Below are 21,617 nucleotides of genomic sequence, written 5' to 3' on the forward strand. Positions count from 1 at the left end.
GAGGGGAGGAGTGAGGGGAATAACAGGGCATAGAAGGGGAAGGGTCAAGTCAAGGAACATGTGTAAAGGACCCATGGACAAAGATAGTGGGAGGGGGAGGGTTGAATGTGGGAGGTGTGGGGTGGGTAGGGCAGGGGAGAGTAATGGGGGAAAATGGGGACAACTGTAATTGCACAGCAATAAACAAATCTAAAGAAAAATGCAAGTTTCAACAAAGTTTAATTTGTGTAGTTTTCTGATTGAACTCCTAACAGACTTCATTTATTTCTCATTGAGTTTCAGTAGTCAAAAATTCAAAGCCAGTTAATAATGGAGCTGCATTAAGTCTATTTACTATCCAAAGTGTTATCTAAAAATTAAAATGATCAAATATAATTCCCTAAAAAACAATTTTGGTCCTGTAATACTTTACATCCATTGGTGTTTAGATGGCTCGGATCTGATAGGTTTCATAAACCGGCCGTTAGGTTTCATTAACAGTGATCCGGGGATACCAAGAGTTGTGTCAGAGAATCACAGACACATAGAACTGTTGAATTCAATTCAGGGTGTTAAATAATACAAAATAATTGATGTCTAGCCACTTATGTAACAAGTCATTTTGATTTGCACATTTTTTTTTCAGGGACAGACTTTTCTAATATTGAACATGAGGAAGAACAATTATAAGTTTCCTCAGTTATCCTTCTGCTGCCAGTTCAGTTCTAAAGTGTAAGGACAATGACTGAATAAAATCTAGTGACAGAACGCGTCACTCTCTTTCGCCAGGGGTTCTTGGGGCTGCCGAGTGGGCCTGGAGCCCACCCTCAGAGGGCCTGATTCAATTGGTCTGAGGGTGGCAGGTGTTTCTAATATTCAGAGGAGTCTGAGGACTGCTAGCTAATGAGATACAAGCAGTCCTCCCAGATCTACATGCAGTTCAGGCAACCATGTCCTACATGGCTTTGAAGCAATCCCCTCTCAGTTTACAGAAATCTGGCCTCTGGTCCTAGATTATCCGGATAATTGCCCTAACTCATCACTCCTCTTAGCTATAAAAGCGTGAGAACTATTACTTATTTCTAAAGTCTGTTACACTATCATTCCCATGAAAAATTACATCTTTTTTTTAAAGAGAGCACAGTAATTTATCTGTGAAGTGAAATAACACTAGCAGATCATTAACTTGGTACAATGAATGCATCAAGCAGCTGTTACTTGGAAAATAGAACATCTGTTAAATGCCTTGGAGTCACTATTCACTGTCATTATAGTTATAGCTATAATTTCTGCTCTGCACATCCTGCTTTCATGAAATTCTTCTTGAATAGACAATACGTTATTAATAAAAGGTCAGTACACAGTTCCATAAAATGCACTATTTAATGTTTTATGTTCTTTTTGAATTTATCATTATATTATTCCGTCACATTAGCCTAATAATGAAATATGTAATGAACCTCTAGTCATGACAAGAGTAATATAGGGACCTGAGGAAAACAATTAATATCATATTTTATCACATTTAGGACATATTAATTGCATGATGCACCATTGATTTAATTACAGCTGTTGTGGATCAGAAGGAACACCACTAGCTTCAACGTAAATATAAATTGTGATATAAATTGTGTTTCCTCTCAACGTCGGAAACCTAAAATGTGACAAGTGCACATCTTAGAATTGTGGCATTGTGGTAATTTGTTCATTCTGCACCCCCCCCAATAAATATACTTTGTAGCTAAAAGTTAAAGAACTCTGTCCCGTTCCTGGTGACTAGGAGTGCTGTAGTATTTATGCCGACGGACTGAGGCAGACTTCATTGGGGAAGGGAATCTTAAAGTATCTTTTATGGACATGTTACTTAATCCTTCATCCATATTAGAGGAGACTGGCACAAGAGATCAAGAAAAAGCTGAAAGAAATAGGAATTTAGTGGCATCTTAGCGAAGGGAGGCACGCATATGGAAAAGGTGGCATGGCAGACCTTTGACTGAATGAGGACCTGAGTGAAGATAGTATCTGCGGGACAGGAGACGAGCTACAAAGAGGAGAGTGGGAATAATAGGGAACCAGAGAGGTTATCCTGAGAGTGTAAGTCCCTGGGAAATCCCAGGAAGAGTCATGGAAGGCGTTAGCACTCTGCTCATGTGCAATGGGTGGGAGAGAGGGTTAAGCTCAAGTGGGTTGTGTTTTTCTGTCCCTGTTAGGGGAAAAAAAGCCATCTGTGGATATGGGACCAGAAAATTGATCCAGCACTTTGTACTGCTTTACCTTTAAATAAAATTAAAGAAAAGGTTTTTATCGCATGATGGTATCATCAACAGAGACCAGCAGAGCAGGTGTTCCCACCCTGCTACAGCATCCATGAAGCGACTTGATGAGCTTGTGGCTGAGTCTTGAAGCTCACATGCCATTAAAATGGCCATTATTAACAAGACAATTAATAACAAGTGTTGGAGAGGCTGCGGAGAAAAAGGAACCCTTGTTCACTGCTGGTGGGAATGCAGACTGGTGCAGCCACTGTGGAAAACAGTATGGAGGTTCCTCAACATATTAATAATAGAATTACCATATGACCCAGTGATCCCTCTTCTGGGTATCTACCCCCCAAATTTGAAAACATTTATTGGCAAAGATAGATGCACTCCTGTGTTCACTGCAGCAGTTTTGACAGTCACTTAGACGTGGAAACAACCCAAGTCCTCCTATAGATGACTGGATAAAGAAGATGTGCTCCATATATACAATGGAATACTACTCCGCCATCAGAAAAGGGGGATCAACGTGGATGGACCTCGAGAATATCATGTTAAGAGAAATAAGTCAGAAAAAAGCTAAGAACATTACGACTTCATTCATACATGGTACATAAAACTGAAACTCCTACACAACAGACAGACAGCAGTGCGGTGGTCACCGGAGGGAAGGGGGTGGCGGTTGGTAAAGAGTCAAGGGGGCCACATATATGGTGATGGAAGATGACTGTGCGTGGTGGGCACAGAATGTAATATACAGACCACGTATCATAGAAATGTACACTTGAAACCTATATGATCTTATTCACCAATGCCGCCTCAATCAATTTGAAAAATTTGAGTCAAATGATTTAACTTATGGATGTGAGGAATAAATCACAATATATTTCCCATCTCTCCCATGGATACCTTGGTGTCATTAGGAGAAATTAAGATACGCTATCCATTTGTTTAAGGACAGTGCAGTCACATTTAAAAATCGCTCTGGCCAGGAAGAAGTAGACAGCACACCTATGTCTCTGAAGTCGTGGAAGTTAGTGTTTGATATTTTGACTGTTCCCTTTAGAGCTATCAAATGTTACAAAGTAAGAACAAATGGACAACAAATGCTACAAATGGAGAACAAAGAAAATATGGGAGATCTTGTGGCAATTCGTGTTTAAATTGAGTTCCACTCTCATCACACATGTTTTTCTGTGTCATAGACACTCAGAGTGTCAAGTATGTAGTTCACGTGAGGCTACCGTTGAAACCCCTGACATTGGATGAATGACCGTGCCCTTGGTCAAAATGAAACCAAGTGTGCACAATGTTGCTCTTTTCTTCAGCCTTAAAATCAACCCTAGAAGATGTCACATTAGTAAATGATTGAAAAAGCTAAAGGAGCTGAGTTTAACTTAGTCGATTTAATCACTGAATTTGAACTTGCCCATTCAGGAGCGTTGACCTTCCAGGAGAAACCTCCCCCACCAGTCCACAAGGCAACCAAAGAAGGCATGTGTGCTGAGCACTGGATGTTTTTTAAGAGGAGGAAATGTATTTTCAGTTCTTTCTCCTCATCTCGCCAACCCCAGAAATAAGTACCTCCCTTAGTAAAGGTACAGAGAGAATGGCTGTAGTTCAACCCAGTAATTCAGTTCCCGATACGTCTGTGAACGTAGACGTTCTTGTGTAGTGGGAAAATATTAGAGCAAAGGAAAATTGTTTTTTGACATCATAAAATACATGTTTGTAGTTTCCAATAAGTTGCCCATATTCCCCTTTTGGTGGCTTTTGAATCCAACGTTCGTGCCTTCTAATCATTTTGTACTTAGTCTTTACTCAAGCCAAACCATCGAACCCTTTATGGTGAACTCCTGGTTCAAGTTATCACGTCTGTCTTGCAGCCTTTCATCCTTCTCCCGGCCATAACTCATCTTTTTCCAAAAATTACGTCCTTTCTAATATGATATCAAGCTTGATTGCATTTTAGCTTTTCTCTTTAGCTGCACTGTAGGGAAGATTCGAGCAGGGTGTGCAAAGATTACCTCCTTATCTCTCTCAGTGAGTGGCACAGCACAGAGTGGATATTAAGCATCTAATGCAAACTGACTAACTGAAATTTAAGTAACATCTCCAGAAAGCAAGATCAGCATATTTTTGGAAGGCTGAAGTCTTATTATTTGCAAGTCACACAATACCTTTAATTAGAAATACTTTTTATGGGGAAAAATGAAAAATCTACTAAGTCAGTACAGTATTTTTCCTCATCAAAAATTCCACTGCTGGGATTATACCCTAAGAACCCTGAAACACCAATCCAAAAGAACCTATGCATCCCAATGCTCATAGCAGCACAATTTACAATAGCCAAGTGCTGGAAGCAACCTAAGTGCCCATCAGCAAATGAGTGGATCCAAAAACTATGGCATATTTACACAATGGAATTCTATGCAGCAGAGAGAAAGAAGGAGCTCCTACCCTTTGCAACAGCATGGATGGAACTGGAGAGCATTATGCTAAGTGAAATAAGCCAGGTGGTGAAAGGCAAATACCATATGATCTCACCTTTAACAGGAACCTAATCATCAAAACGAACAAGCAAGCAAAATATAACCAAAGACACTGAACTTGAGAACAGGCTGACAGTGACCAGAGGGGCCAGGGGAGGGAATTTCAGGGGGAAAGGGTGAAGGGTTTGCAGGGACAATTATAAGGGACACATGGACAATAACGGGGATGGGGCTGGAAATGGGAGGGAGGTGGGGGGGGCTGGGGGTTAGGCTGGGGTGGGGGGAAAAGGCAGAGAACTGTACTTGAACAACAATCAAATTAGAGAAAAAAAGAGCATTTATACAAATGATTAAGTACCCATTCTTTTTCTCTTTATTTATTTTTAGAGAGAGAGGAAGGGTGGGAGAAAGAGGGAGAGAAACATCCATGTGTGGTTGCCTCTCATGCGTCCCCTGGGGACCTGGCCCGCAAGCAGGCATATGCCCAGACTGGGGACACTCAGTCCACTGAGCCACATCAGCCAGGGTGAAGTACCCATTTATTCTTGAGTCCCACACGTAAAGGCTCAATTCTAGGTGTTTTTACAGTAAGAGTGTAAATTTTTTCGCGAATCACTTTTGGCGATCGGAATTATAAACCGCCTCGATAATCACTGCCTTGTTCGTGGTGGCAATGCCTTTAACATGTTTGTTTTATCGGATAATGTTAAGGAACCTAAAATGATACTAGAAATTCATCCATCCTTCCTATTTTATTCTTTTCATTAACGAATGTGGTATCCTTAGACACGAAACATGTGCTCTTGAAAATTAGCTACCGAATGTTGGCAGATGTTCAATGCATAATCATCATGTGCGATCCGTGAACTATTTGGGACAATATTTCCGAAATTCAAAACTTTTTCCGTCTCTTCCAAGATTTGGAAATTTCCATTGCCTTGAACTGCATTGCCTGGCATGGAAGAGACAAACGTCTATGTGTGCAGCAACTTCTTATACCAAAGCTAAAACGTAGTGTCATCTTGGCGAAGACATTTTAAGAGATAATTAGCGATCCAAATATAAATGAAGATTCAACCTTGCGAGATGTTAACTTTGCAAATAAATCAACTCCAGTGACAAGCCACTAGTCTGAAATATAGGAAGTAGGGAATGCTCATTTGCATATATTTCCATATCTTTGACAACATTACACTGGAATACGAGTTTTCTAAGGATAGGGACTTTGTTCCTCTACCGTTTTCTCTGCAGTGTCTAGAAAAATGGCCGCTCTGTATTGTTGTAAGTGTGCGTACCACACAAGGGGGCGGGGAAAGGGCGTGAAAGGGCCCAAATGTAGCCCATGGCCACTCACCAGTCAAACTCCAGGGGGGCTGCTTCCATCCAAAGGAGTGATTTCTTATTATTTCCATTAATTAAAATCACCTATGCCACTGATACACTAGTGACACATTTGGTAGGAACTCGATAACATTTATGATTGCTACCTGAAGGAATGTCTCCCAGGAATTTCTAAGCTCACCCATGTACAACAGAGGATACCTACGGTACAAATAACTCTGTGCGCATGGTAGCTGAGGAGTTCATTTGGCGTGAATTTCTTTCATTTCAGTTATTTTTATATTGAAACAAAAGTACCAATACAAAATCATGTCTTAGAATTAAAGAAACAGTGATTGTCTCTTCTACAAAAATTATTATATACAGTCCTTTTACTTCACTTGGTCCCCCTGCCTATTTGATATCAAAGGGAAGAACAAAATGCATACTGTAGAGTGATTTTGAGTAGACCAGAACCTGATGGCGTGGTGGAAAGACAGCTGCAAAGTCTATTTAGACATAAAGATAGGAAAGGCACCCTGAGAGAATCTAGGACTAAGATATGAGGCAGAGTCTGGCTCATAGAGAGCATCTCTCTGTCCTCTTCTTGGACCACCCTTGTGGGTCCCAGTAGAGAGGATCACCCCTTTACATATGATTCATTTACCTCTTTACAAGTGGGCTCCCTGCACTTTCTCATTATTGCTGCTTCCCAGTGGGTTTGGTCCCACTACGGCTTTGGCTTGTGATGGTGAACACGTCAGTTCCATTTCCAGATGACTTCTCAGCTGGCATGTTGTCACCGTCTCTGGACCTCTCTGTTAAAGTTCTTGAGCGAGGATCTGTTTGGCTCGGGCTGTATGTGGGTAAGGGAAGGAATGGGGGGACAGGGGCAGGTAAGTGTAAGACGGTCACACGGTCAGCCATAGCATGTCACAAGAAAGGGCTGTAGGTAGAGCTGACAGTAAACATTTGTACTAGGATCACTGTTTCCATCAGCTTTCTACATAATTTCTAGTATTAAATATGTTGGTATTTATGTTTTGCAAATTAAATCTCAGAAAGTGGCGGTGCGCTCTAAGGGGACTTTAATAGTATCTCTACCCTTTCAGTGACTTCTGACTGAAAATAAGCATTTTTTTTTTCAATTCTGATTGTGAGAGCAGCAAACTCCAGTAGTACCAGCAGTTCCTGTGACTGGGCCACCAGTATAAATGCCAGATAATTTCATGTCAGAGTCTAATCCGTGTACGTACTTCATAACACCAGTTACACTCATCACTGCTGTCAGCCTGGGCAAAGACCTGATGCTGGTCATTGTAGATGCACGTTAGCAAGGGAAACGTGCATTACTGCCTCACAGATTTAAAGAAGATCTTTTGTTAATTGTATTTCAGTACAACCGGCTTCATTAAAAATCCAGTGGATTGAATTTTATGCTCTTAAAAACATTATCATGAGAAAGGGTCCTTAAGTTTCACCAGATTCCAAACGGGTTTGTGACAGTGAAAAGTTAACACTTTCTGCTATAGAAATACAAGAGTGCAGTAATTGCTAAATTTTCTAAACGTAGTTGCTTATTGTGGTTGGGATTTCTAAGGTCTGACTTTAGCCAATATGTTTACAGATTAACTAAATTTAAATATATTTGGATGGACAATATGTATGTTTACCTATTAAATCTGTAAATCATAACTATGAATTTATTCATGTTTATGTATATACAGACATTAACACCCCGTAAGGAAACTGGGTATTAACAATGTACATGATGTCATTTTCATCATTCATAAAGACATAGTCGAAGGTTTCAGTCCTTGAAAGATATTACCATAGTAACCAGACACGCAGCCATTTCCTAAAGCATTTAATCTTAAGACTATGATGTATTACTCAAAGCTGAAATGCTGTCCTCTTCACAGGCTACTCAGAAAGAGATCGAGAAACAGAAGGTTCACCTAAAGAGTGTCACGGAGCTAGGAGAGGCCTTGAAAGCAGTGTTGGGCAAGAAGGAAAGCTTGGTGGAAGATAAACTGAGTCTTCTGAACAGTAACTGGATAGCTGTCACTTCCCGAGCAGAAGAGTGGTTAAACCTTTTGTTGGTAAGAGAAGAGGCTGGAAGGTTTTCAGCCCCTCTCCATCCTGTGAAAGAAATGACATAAACACTCAATAATGATATTTGTGCTTGTAAACAGCTATGAATGTATTTTAATGTATTTCCTATGTTCGCGCGGTATTCCTTATGGAGATCACACCTAAAAGTAATTTGAATGGTATGGAAGTTTGGTCTGTTAAAACTATAGCAAATAGGACACATCTTTTAAGAGCATTGTCTAACCGATACTATGTCATGGTATGTCTCTGTGAAATCAAGGACTACCAGAAGCACATGGAAAACTTTGACCAGAATGTGGATCACATCACGAACTGGATCGCTCGTGCTGAGGCCCTTTTGGACGAATCTGAGAAAAAGAAACCTCAGCAAAAAGAAGACGTGCTTAAGGTAGCAAATAAAGTATTAAGAAAAGTAATTTTTAAACAGCGCTACAGTTATATCAATCATGTTTGTCCTAAAAGATACCAAGGACTTCTTAATAAGAGTGAAAAATTCTTCTTCCCCCCTCCCCCTCCCTCCCTCCCTCCCTCCCTCCTGCCTTCCCTCTCTCTGTACTTTCTTAATTCAAATGGGAGTTAATGACTATGAAGACTCCAGTAATCTGGATATCTGCCCACAGTCACCCCTTAGCTAATCACAAGCAACTCGAACTCTGCTGAGAAAGGAACTTTGGAATGTGTTTTTATTTCATGTTACAGGTCCCTGTCCATTTTAATAGTACTGCCCCTTTGTGTGTCTCACACAAAGATCAGTTCCCGGGCACCACTACAGCCCAACTGAGTAAAAACCTGCAATTCATTCATCGCACATTCTGCCCACGCAGTGTCTCAGTCTCGGTGATCGGTAACAGTCCTGAGCTTACAGAAAAGCAAAGTTTTCATTTTTAACTGTATGTAAAGTAAAGTTTTTATTCTCTTTGTATTAACAACAAGTATTAGGACATCTTCAGTCATCTTTCCCAAAGGAAAGGCAGCTCGGTCTTCACTTTGAAAAATGCTTCCTGTAAAGGGTATGAGCGGTATAATGTGCAAATAAACCCTATGAATGTTATATTATCTCTATTTGATGACATCTTTCTCTACTAAAAAAAGGAGTTGAATTCTCCCAGATCTTATTTAAATTCATGATTTCTTATTTTGTTTTTACAGAACTTTTCAGTATTTCAATATTTCTATTTCTAATGGGTTACTATTTAAAGAACAGTTAAAAATGATCATTTCTGTCTATACAATTCATTTCTTTTTATGCAGTTGATCTTTAGCGAGGATTACAATTTTTTAATGAAAAACTGTAAATGTATTTCAGGCTATCCCCCAAGTAGATGGACCCTGTTGCCTGCACCCTATTCTGCCTTCTCTTTGACCTTGATATGTAGTTTCATCTGCTGGTGAAATTCCTTCAAGGTCTTCAGAATGATACGAACTGAGCTGCTTCACTGATAGTGACCCCTTGTGTTAGTGCCTCCTGCAATCCCTCTGTCTGTGCACAGAATCCCCGGTTAGAAAGTTTGTTTTGCCCAAGGCATTCAGTGTGGTAAATAAAAGGGACCTCAAAAGTACCAAGAAGAATAAGAAATTGGTTTTCAGCTACTCCCTTCTAAGAGCCTATGTTAAAGATGGTCCCACAGCTATGAAATTCAGTAAAGATAAGATAAAATAAGCCTAAATATAAAATATCGCGGTGGTTGCAGGAGGCATAGAAAAGTCAGGAAAAACATTCCTTGTCCTTCCTCAGACTTTCAAACCAAGTACATTATTTAAATAAATGGAAGTCAGACTTCTGGAAGACAGGGCCGCTACCTATTTTCCTGAGATCACACACATTCTTATTTTACTCCCGTTTTATGGGAGTTTACATTTTTCTTCTTTATATCTGCATTTGTGCTCGCTCGCTCTTTCTCTCTGCCTGTCTGTCTTGCTCTCTCTCTCTGGCTTGCTCTCTCGCTGTCTGGCCCATTCCATGTGATTACTAACCTCAAGCCCTATCTCTTGCTCATGGAATATAGCGTCTAAAGGCTGAAATGAACGACATGCGCCCAAAGGTGGACTCCACGCGTGACCAAGCAACAAACTTGATGGCAAACCGTGGCGACCACTGCAGGAAAGTAGTAGAGCCCAAAATCTCAGAGCTCAACCATCGATTCGCAGCCCTTTCTCACAGAATTAAGACTGGAAAGGTAGGAAGACCTGCGCCAAGGTGGAAACTAGTGATAAATGGTCTCTTGCGAAGGTTGCGCAGTACTCTGAAGGGGCCACGCAACCCCCACAGCAAGGTTTTCAAAAGGAAAATGAAGGCCAAAAAGTATTTAAGGAAATTTTATCACTGAATATCATGGAAGATCTCTCTCTCTCTCCCCCCCCTCTCTCCACCTTCTCCCTTTCTCTCTGTCATTTTCTTTTTCATGCCACAGGTACCCTGGAACTGCGTTCCACACTGGCTTACACACGAACTTTCAGGGGTAGCCTAGAGCAAAGTAACACATAGCATGCTGCAGGCCAACAGCCACAAAAAGCACAAAAGGCACCCATTGAAAGAAAGCACTACTGACGCACGCTGCCAGAGACAACATTGCTTGTGTGCAGTGTGGACCAAATCTCCCAGACAGGGCCTTGCACGTCCCCTGCATGATCTAGGGCGTTTACACCCTCCTCAGTGGCTGTGCACGTGTGTGCATTGGATCCGCCCTTGCTAGTTGCGGATACTTACTGTGACAAAATTCCATCAGGCCATAATGATGTGCCCGAGCCATGCAAAACAAATCCTTGGCACTTACATATCGGCATTTTCGAAATTTTATTTGTCTATTTATATTTACTCAATTTAATGGAGACCCAGGGGATATGGAACTTTTGCATGGCGACCCTTTATATAACACTTAACAAAGACACAATCTAATCTAATAGGCAGCATGCAAAACTACAAATACAGTGTTACAGAATTCCAACTCTTGGGGGGAATCTCAGAATGCAAGGAATTGCTCCCACATTTATAAAGTGTAGTCTGACACATTTTTCAATATATCTGATATGCCTTTAAATACAGCACTGTATGTAAAAGAAACATATGTACTGACATATACAGATAATGGCTGGAAGTAATCCTACATGAGAAAAATGTTAGTGAACTATCAGTGCGACAATGTGATGTGATATGTCAGGTAAGTTTTGATTCCTGCAAAAACAGGAGAATGCATTTGAAAAACTTTTTATGAACACGGAGAGGCAATGCTACCATGGTTTACGTTGCTTCATGTTTGAAGGCATTACAATGTATCACTAACATATAATCGTACATATTTAAAGGAGTGTATAAAATATATGGAAATGTGATATGGTTTAAGTACTTTATGCACATCAAACATAGCCACCCTTCAATGCTCACCTTCCTAGAGCAGAGAGGTATTAGCTTACCTTAATTCTTTGTTCCTTCTTTGTAATACTGAAGTTAACTAGTTTGCTCTGTGCATTTACATATTAACTAAGGCATTTTCACCTGGAACAATATCTGACAGGCATAGTTGTTTTTGTGTAAGAATTCACTCCGCTGCTTAAAAAGACAGTTGTATTTACTTCTGGAGATATCCCTAGAGTATGAAGTCTCTAAACAACCAAAATTTATTTGAATCATGTAAAAACCAATGCTAATACTTCATTACTACGTTTTTTTATCCCACTGTATACGTACATAAAACGTCACTAAGCGTTGGAATATTTAAGAGAAAAACAGGGTATTATTTTCTTCATTCTGTCAACAGAAGGTTGAGAAAAAGGTATCACATGATTGTGATTTGCAGATTTGGGAGCATGAGCGGAATTCATCCTGCCCCAATTGTAGCCGGCTTAGCTGGGCCAAGAGACGTTTGTGAATTTTCATTCTACGTTCTGTACAAATTTGTCATGCCACTCAATGTACATCGTTTGTTTTCTTTCCTGAAGAAAGGCCTAAGGGATTGTAAATCAATATTTTCCATTATATATTCATTAACAAGACAGAGTTGTACTTTTTAAGTATTCCTTTTTCTCTAAATGACCAAAGACAATTGGATGCAATAGTGACCCCATTCGGAGGTTTTGAAGAGATAATTACGCTCTAGCCTCATGAAACCAAAAGCATGAAGCGAATGCATATCTGACATTTGTCCGTGTATTCATTTCATCAACTGATGACGTTGAGTATGCATCATGCCAGTGAGCGTGGGAATATACAGAGATGTAAACAATACTCGCTTTCAAAGTACCTGTTTACAACACAAACTTAGATACTTACTGCAGTCGTAGAATATACTTAACACTAGTTTATCTTCATGGGGTTGTTCAGTTAATGAGTGAGGTTCGTCCCAGCAATGCCATAATATAATAGGAAGGACAGTGTACATAGAAGACTGGATTCTAGGCCGCACTTTGTCAGCACTAGGTGGAACATGTGCTTTCTCTGCAACTTCATTTCACTGTTTGTACAATAAGGGACTCGAAGCAGATTAGTAGTTTTTAAAGGGAGAGCTATCTTCCCAACCCCAAAAGGAGTTATTATTTAGAATAGAATGTGTCAAACGGATAACACAGTTACTAGATGGTAGGTTCCTGCCCTTTTCTCTTTCTCTTTCCTAAGATGGGGCTCAGAATGGGCCAGTTATGTCTACAGAAATGGTATAAAATTTCTGGATTAGATTAGTTACAATATGGATGAATCAGTTGGATTAGGCCTTGGTATTTCTAACGTTTGACAATCCAATGATCTTTTGTTGAATCAATAAGAAATTTAAAATAATGATTTGCATGTGTATTTGCCTACAGAGTACAGTCGTGCTGGAAATGCTGGGATTCCCAGGCGTGGTCTTTGATCTCAAAGTCAGGTTCCTATTATAGTAGCGCAAAGGAGGATTGGGTTGGGATATGGCCTTCTTATAGTTGAGTTAATGGGTAGGTTTCACTTCAGAGAATAACCTAGGAGGTAACCTATAGTGATTAAAAAACCAACACACAAAAGTAGGTTGGGAAAGAACAGGGATAGAACATAGCCTTAGTATATGAACTAATTTCAGGATGCATTTTAAAGGTCAACTGGAAAGGGCAAATGGGTAGAGTCAAAACCTCTCCTGAAACTCACTAACGATGCGTTTGCTAGTTGGGGAAGAATACGAAATCTCTGTCTCCTGCAAGGACTGTGTGTTGGTAGAAATTTGAAAATCCAGAAAGCAACGAGCATGGGGTCCTAGTTTTTGATTGGCTGGGAACTTGTCCATTAGACGCTGCTCTCTGCAGTGCTAATTTTAGCCACCCATGAGGAATAATACAGTGAGAAGAAAAAGTTCCTAACTTCAAGACACAAAACTTGCTTTGAGTGAGATCTTGGATATGACTGTTTCCCTGTCAGAGCCCCATTTTCACCCAGGAATGTAGTAAGATGATGCCCGTCTTCTCTTAACCTCGAGACTATGGCAGGAATCAAATGATCTCAGATATATAAGAGCATGCATTGAAGAAATCTACAAATTGTTACAGAATACATATAAAAAGGTCAAAATCTTTGAGATCAATAAATATTTCCATTATTTTATACTTTGGCTCTAACGACCAAATATTGAGGGTTGAGACAGAAAAAGAAATGGAGGAGTAGCTGATTTGTCTTTCTAGCCTCTTCTAGAATGGGCTGGGACCAGGAACAAATGTCTTTGCTATTTTTATTGCAAGGGCCAGCTTTCCCCATTATCAAGTGGACTGATTTCAGAAGTGCTAGGAAGTTATGGCTTCAGGGAAGCTTAATTCCCCCTAACCTGTATGTTTAGGCAGTTTTAAAAATGGCCATTTTAATGGGAAAGGTCAAGGTTATAAAAAATTAACCAGTGATCATTTCAGAACCCTGGTTAAAGCCAATGGAATCAATGGGGAAAGACACCATGTGTTAACTCTTCCTGCTTCCGGGCATCTGAACATGGGGACCTAGCAGGGTAGTGTGGAGGGGTACTATCAGGGAAAGAAAGTGACAGGAGAGAGAAGCATAGGAAGGAAAATGGGGAGGCAAGAATAAACAGACTACTTAGTCCTGTGGTTTAAGGCAGCTTCTACTCTTCTTTCTCTTCTAAGGAGCCAAGATGGAGATGGGGGTCAGCAATTTGGGAGGGATGATATTCGAGGGAGATCTTAATTAATTAATGAAGGAAAGGTTTGGGAAAGGGAGCAATCTGAGTGAACTCTTACCAACCATGGAGTATTCAGGTCACGGTGTTTGGTACTGTGGTGCTTATATCACTAGGAGTTCACTAGCGATTCAAGGAATTTACTGTTAAATGGTGCAGCTAGATATGTTCACAGATACCGGGCCGAGAATGAGTGTATGCTGAGTGAATTTAGCAGCCACTCTACTAACATAGCGGAGATAACAATTCAGGATGAACCTATGAGAGAGCTCAAGGGTGTTCAATGGAGAGTAAGCTCAGTTTGCTTACAGAATATAGAGCACAGAGCATGAAGCTTTAGTTGTGCATAAGACTGAAAAGGATGATTAGACACAGTATGCAGAGGTCATGACAAACAATCTAATCGTTTATGCTTAATTCAGTAGGCAATGAGGAGTTCTTGATGGTTTTCTTCATGCACTATTGAAGGATTAGTCCAACAGTTGTTGTGAAGAGAATCCAACTGAATCATGACAGGAAGTAGGGAAACCAACCTGGAAGCCATAGCAATGGTCTAGATGAGAAACGGCGAGTATCTCAGATAAAGACGTATATATGGGCGTGGAAAAATATGACAGTCTAGAGCAGCGACTCTCGAACCTTTGTGTACTTGGAGGAATTGTTACAATACAGGTTGTAGCGTCCCCCTCCCCACCCCAAGATTATGACTCACTAGGCCTTGGGTGGGGTCTGAATGTGCATTTCTAGCAAGTTTCCAGGTGATATTGATGCTAATGGTCCAGGAACCACACTTTGAAAACCAGTTGCCTGGAGCCATCGAGAACCAGCCTAGAGTTAAATTATTACATATGAGCACCAAGAAGGTGATGCACTGAAAATAACTCAGGGTTTACGACTAATTGAGAATGAAAGTCTGCCTATGAATTGTAAGAATAAAATGTGTATCAAGATATATACAGTCAACATATGTATATCTGTTGACTAAAAAAGATGATGTCCTAGCTGTATCCTATTAATATAGGCAGTTACTTTGTTACAGAATATTGTGAAATTTATACACATAACTTGCTTAGTTAGGATTGTTTTCTCTTCTAGAGACTTAGAAATAGTTCACTTTTCTGTGGAACTGAAATGTTAAAAAATTATTGGCCCTCCAATTGATACTAACCAAAAGGAAGGTGAACTTGTTTTTTATGTCTTAATTACTTATTAAGATTTATGTGCCATTGCATATTATATACCACATTTTCTTTAATTTCCAAATGGATCTTAACATTTTAAGATTTGGACCATCTAGAATCGTTTATATAAATACCCATAGTGTTATTGTGAAGTTTTTGACCTCCAGTTAGTGTTAGAAGATCAAAAGTCATTGTTCCTTGGACCAGATACTTCAAGGTACACACACACACAAACACACAAACACACACACACACACAGGCTTCCCGTATATATGGCTATGAGAAAGCAAGTGAGTGTCCCTTCTTATTGTAGAATACATTAGGGAAAAAATACATGGGTGAGTCTAATCTATCGCAAATAGTGGTTCTATATGTGAAAAGTAATGTATAAATACTGTAAAGATCGGCTAGACAGATACTTTGGCTCTCCTAAACATCAGTGGGAAGTGACTAGTACAGCACATGAATGCGACCTAGAATGCCAAAATAATGTTTATTGGATTTGAACATTTTAATTAAAGCCTAATTTTCATTAGTGTTATCAATATAAATATGCTAATCTTTTTTCCCTTGGAGTCTATTTATAATTAAGCACTTTCTCTGATAGAAGAGAACAGGATCCGTTAATTGGCATAATTATTCTTGTTTATATATGTAACTTTTAGTAAAATTTTCTACAAGGAAATTATAACAGAAAGCATAGATGAAAACTTAAAGATCTATAGGTATTACCTAATTTATAGAATATTAAATATGTAATAATTACAGCTAAAACTCACAAGTTGTAGTAATAGATTAATACCTAAACTATGTAATACTCTACCCGCTAACTTTATTTTACTGAAAGAAATCTGAAATGAACCTACCAGTAGAATTTCTATATCAACAACATTTTTTATTCACATTTGAATTTTCTATTCCTATAGCAAGGTTCATTGTTTTGAAACTTTGATAATAATTCCCCTTTGTAATCATCTAAAATGTCTTCAGAGTAGGTATTGAGTTTGGTGAGCAGAGTCACGTGCTGGAACGAACCGGGTCTTATTAGCATGACATTTAAAATGATTAAATCCATTTGGTGACTCCTGATTGTGACCCTTTTAAAAAGAAAATTATTTCTTCAGTCAGTTAACAGATGCAAAAGTAGTCATCCCTGGAGCCCGGGACTTTCAAGTATTTAGAGGCGGCTGGGAGAGCCAGTGAGTTCCTCAGGTTGCCAGCAACTCGGACGCGCTGACTCTGTGTGCACTTTATCACCTCTGTGCCGTCAGGTATTTGCTAGTCTGGCACGTGGTAGTGTAAACATGTCCACTTCCACTTACAACACAACGACTTCAGTGCACTTCTGTGTATTCAAGACAGAAAGAATCGAACGAAGAACAAAGATAAGAGAGGAACAGAGGAAGGGAGGACAAGAAAAGAAAGGAAATAGAAATAAAAAAGACCAAGTTCTCCAAAATGTTATGTTTTTGCTTTTAATTCACCTTTCTCCTCATATATTTTACAGTTAAATCATTTCCACTTCTATTTCAACCGCTACTACTAAATTCAAGTAATCATGAGGTAGAAAAATAATCAAGTTATACTTAACATAAAGTAGACAACAGGCTGATACTTGAACCACCAATGTATCTGAACCAATCAATATATTTTGTATTCAATTTCGAAAAGTGTGAGCATGAAATTAATCTCATCAATGCAAAACCAACAGGGATGTACTAGGCAATGTCCTTCAATTAGCCTCACAGATTTGGAAACTTACCACATGTTTTCATTTTTATCATCCTCACTGCATCAAAGATAAAACAATACCTTACCTAACATCTAAAGACTGCAGCCAATGAAATGTCACCATTGTGTGTTCAGTTTGCTTTATTTTTTTTAAGTATTATTTCTTATATTTCTTGGAGTTTATTCTCATGAATTTTAAATGAGCGAATTGAAAAATCTATAAACGACTTTATCTGATTATCTTTGTTCTATATAGATGTTTTTAATGTGCTTATTTCTCTTTGTAAGTTTTCTTTCCAGATATTTTGATTTTAATAACTCTTCATAGCATATCAGTAGTATGTCTTTTCTGTATTATAGGATGTTACTGGTCCTTGCAAGTTTATTCATTTTAGTTTCCATGACTTATTTCTATTTGATTTTATTCTCTACCAGCATTGTAATGATAAATAAATTTCAAAACTGCAGAATGGAAAGAGGAGACTGATTGCTTTGAAGCTATTTTAAACCAATCTGTAGCACCTGGATTATTTATTTTCAATTTAGATTTTAGTGTAATTTGAATGTAGCGGCCATGTATCATGATGACCGAGATGACATTTCCATACTAACAAATGTTTACTCCACTGTCTGTGTAAACATAGCCATTATTATATTAGCGTCTCCATGCACGTTGGAAGTCATAGTTAACTAAAAGAAAGCTTACATTTTCAAAGTTGCAAAGTGTATCTAAGTACTTTTGAATGCTTCCAATATACAGTGAACCAATTTGTAATTGATTTTGCTCTTATCAGTCTGTTATTGTTTGTTAACTTGTTATGTGTCACCTTTAATGCTAAAACTTTAACAAAGCCTTAAACTTCATTAATCCGAAAGCATAACGAAAAGCACAATTGAGAGCTGTTCAGCAATCTGAAACAACATTAAAAAATCAAGGAAAACAAAGTGTTGTCTTTCTCAGTTTTTCTGTCTCTTTTTTCTTTTGTGTTCGTTTCCCCCTCTTTTTGATTATCAAATTTCCCTACGCTTTACTTTATTTGTATTTTGCATGACGATACAGTCATGCTTAAAGCTCTGAAGATGAACAGGTAAGTAAACAAGTAAATGATGCAAAACCTATGCCTGGTTTATACTTTCTCCTGTGTTATGATAACTTTTGTTTGACTGTTTTCTGTGTGTTCTCCAACGTATCTTGTGTATGCTGGCACCGTGTGATTTCATCGTGATTCTAGTTCTTCTGTGGTCATATATTTTCTGTAAAGTCAGTAGAAGTAATTCACATAATAACTAAGATGATTTCTTCATCATAGATTTCAGCCCCTTTAAATAAGTTACTATAATTCTGAGTTGAAAAGGCAGGCAGTATATACTTTATATGTTTTAAACTTGGGTTCCTCAAGAGTGAGCCATTAAATTATGGATTATTCCATATATGCATTTCTTTTATAAAGTTTCATAAGAATTACAAATTGCAAAGGCACTGAAGACTGAGGAATGACATTTAAACTTTGGCCAGGAAAGTGCCTTTCGTAGTAGAATTGTCATGACCTAGTGGTGAACCAGTGACGGTTAAGGAAGGCATTAAATTCTCCCAACTCCTTGTGACTGAACAAAGAGCAGTAATCACACAGATGCCCGATGGCTGGTCTGATAGGCCAGTGCCATAGCCAGAATAATTGAGTTGAGTAGGTACGTTTATTTTGGTTATAAAACTCATCACTGGTTAATTTAATTAATATATTGGATGTCCTAAAGCTCATAATTGATATCATAATCTCCTTTTCTGCACCACAGAAAAGAGTTATATTTGTTATGGAACATACAAAGTACTATAAGATATATTGCCCCCTTCTAGGATTAAAAAATCTACTGGGGAGACAAAGCATAATCCCTTGAAAGCCAAATGACACTATATTCACATATAAGATACTGGAACACAATCTAAGATTACACACAAATGAAGAACAGACTCTTGGAATAACACGTCAAACCCGTTGCTCTAAGTTTTCCTCATCCCACATGGCTTCCAGAATATTCCTCTCAGCATATTTGAATGCAAGTGAATGAGATGGGCATTTTATGAATTATCTAAATTCACTAGAATTTTGTAAATAAAACATAAGTATTTTGACTGTTACCAGTAAGACATTACTATTGCAGCATATTACAAACTGATGGAGAGCAATTGGTTCTTTCCAATGCCATGGTTGTAACAGTTACTGTCAATCTGTACTGTCTCATGAGGTAGCCATGAACCCCATATGGCTACTGAGTATTTGAAATGTGGCTACTCAGATTAAGATGCACTGTCAGTACTGGGGTTTTGAGGTAATATGAAAAAGTAAATGTAAATTACATTATTAATTTATATTGATTACGAATTTGTATGATAGTATGGACATATTGGTTAAGGAAAATATATTATAATTAAGTCCACATTTCAATCTTTAATATGGTCAATAGAACATTTGCAATTACATATATGGCTCACATTGTATTTCTGTTTAGCTTCACTGGTGCAGATACACAAAATCCTTTGAATTCAGAGAAAAGAATTTCCTGTAAGTTGGTAAAATGTTAGAGGCGTATTCATGTGAAAACTGTCTCATTTCTAACATGAACCCTAACACATCACCATTCTGCCTCTAATTGTGTACTTTCAGCAGTGGGAAATGCATTACTTTAAAATTAGTGATTTTAAAAAGGACAAAAATCTGCAACATTGATCATTTGTTCCTATAGTAAATGGAAATTCAGGCTCCAAATAAATTTTATTCATTGATTCTGGTTGTTCACTTTGGAACCACAGAGATTAATTCAGATCCCTAATATGCATAGTGACCTTTTTAACAAATGCAGAGAAGGCTTTGATCAGGAAATCTGGACTCTGAGCATACTCCTAATGAAAACTAAGTCCGCATTATCTCGCTTGAATAATTAGTTCTTTATTTTGTAGTAGTGTTCCCTAAAATCTGTTTATATCTGCTTATATTATTTTTGTACCATCTGGTATTGTTGTTGCTAGCATTTGGCCACACATTAATATACATGTATACGTGAAGTGCTTATCAGTCAGGTCTGTTCGATTTTATACAATGGAGAAGGTGTTATTTCAAATTCTAGATCATTCAAGAGCTCCTTGAAATGTTTTTTATAATTGACTTAGGATTTCAGGAAATCGCTTTATTGTACACCTGAAACTATTATAAATATATAATTTGCATACCAAGTATACTTAGAATAGTCATTTATGAGTGCATAGAATGTACCAGGAATGACTCTAGGTTGAACGAGACAGACAAGAGAAATGACTCTAGCTTAAACAAGACAGACAAACTCCTCATTTACATGGGATGTTCATGGAACTCATTCCTCTTACTTTGGTTTTTGTTTGTTTGTTTTTGTTTTGTTTTGTTTTGTCTCCCAATAATGCCTGGTGAAAATCCTGCACAGGGCAGAACAAGTCAAAGCCCTATGGTACCCTCTTCGAGACCTGCCCACACAGCGATGGCAGATTAGCTAATCGGCAGCGTTTGTTGTTCAGAATGACAAGTTCCCCAAAGTGGAGCGTCAGTTTCTCCATGTTCACTCTTAGAATGTCATGGGCTTGTCAGATATCTTGGTAAAAATAAAAATGCCATGTCCACCAGCATTTACTTTATCCTTTGTAAAGAGTATGTTTTCAAAAGAGGAAGTCTGGAATGAGGCAATGGATGGGTCTGATTTTGAGAGGAAACAAAACGAGCCAATATTTGTTGGGTGTTTATCGCATGTCAGGTGGTGCATAAATTTTGAGAGAAAAAAAATAGCCGACATTTATTGAGCATTTATGATATATCAGATGATGTTGTAATATATTGGGTCCTCATAACCACCCCATGAGGTAGATATTCTTTTTATCATTATGTTACAAATAGGCAAATGGAGGCTCCAAGAGGACAAATCACTTGCTCTGGCTCCCTTGGTGAGCCAATGGTGGAACTCAGATTCACCCGGGGCATTCTTATTTAGGAGCTTAGGCTCTTTGCCAGGACACTAGACACATTCTGAGGATTTGGATGGGGGGATAACAGGAGCTCACCGATAGACTTGCAGGAAACAGCACTAATAGGAGTCCTCGTAAATGGCTAGAAAGGTCCTTGGGGGCACGATTAGGGGAAGCCCTGACTCTTATGCTGGAATTTGGACTTTATTGTACTATTTGAGCAGAGAAATGACATAATGAGTCACATTTTGGGAGTATATTGCCGTGATCACAATGCACAGGCTAGAACTGGTGAGGTGGGAAGGAGATTATACCCCTGGAAGGATTTTACTGCCTTAACTCCTGTGTGTGGAGAGGAGACATAGTATCTCTGGTAATAAAAAGCGAATTGGTCCTGGTGAATGAATGGACAATTATTT

At 38.6% G+C, this 21,617-nt stretch overlaps 1 protein-coding gene across 5 annotated transcripts in view; it reads left to right on the forward strand.

The window, feature by feature from the left end:
- Window positions 1-21,617, forward strand: part of DMD (dystrophin) — a 1,965,474-nt gene that overhangs the window by 839,657 nt on the left and 1,104,200 nt on the right. For all 5 annotated transcript variants that reach the window (XM_053917632.1, XM_053917633.2, XM_053917631.1 and 2 more), the window contains 3 exons: window positions 7,972-8,151; window positions 8,424-8,552; window positions 10,171-10,341. In XM_053917632.1, coding sequence (XP_053773607.1) covers window positions 7,972-8,151; window positions 8,424-8,552; window positions 10,171-10,341 — 480 coding nt within the window. The remainder of the gene's footprint in view (window positions 1-7,971; window positions 8,152-8,423; window positions 8,553-10,170; window positions 10,342-21,617) is intronic.

This window comes from Desmodus rotundus, chromosome X, assembly GCF_022682495.2.
Source record: "Desmodus rotundus isolate HL8 chromosome X, HLdesRot8A.1, whole genome shotgun sequence".
Lineage (NCBI taxonomy): Eukaryota > Metazoa > Chordata > Mammalia > Chiroptera > Phyllostomidae > Desmodus > Desmodus rotundus.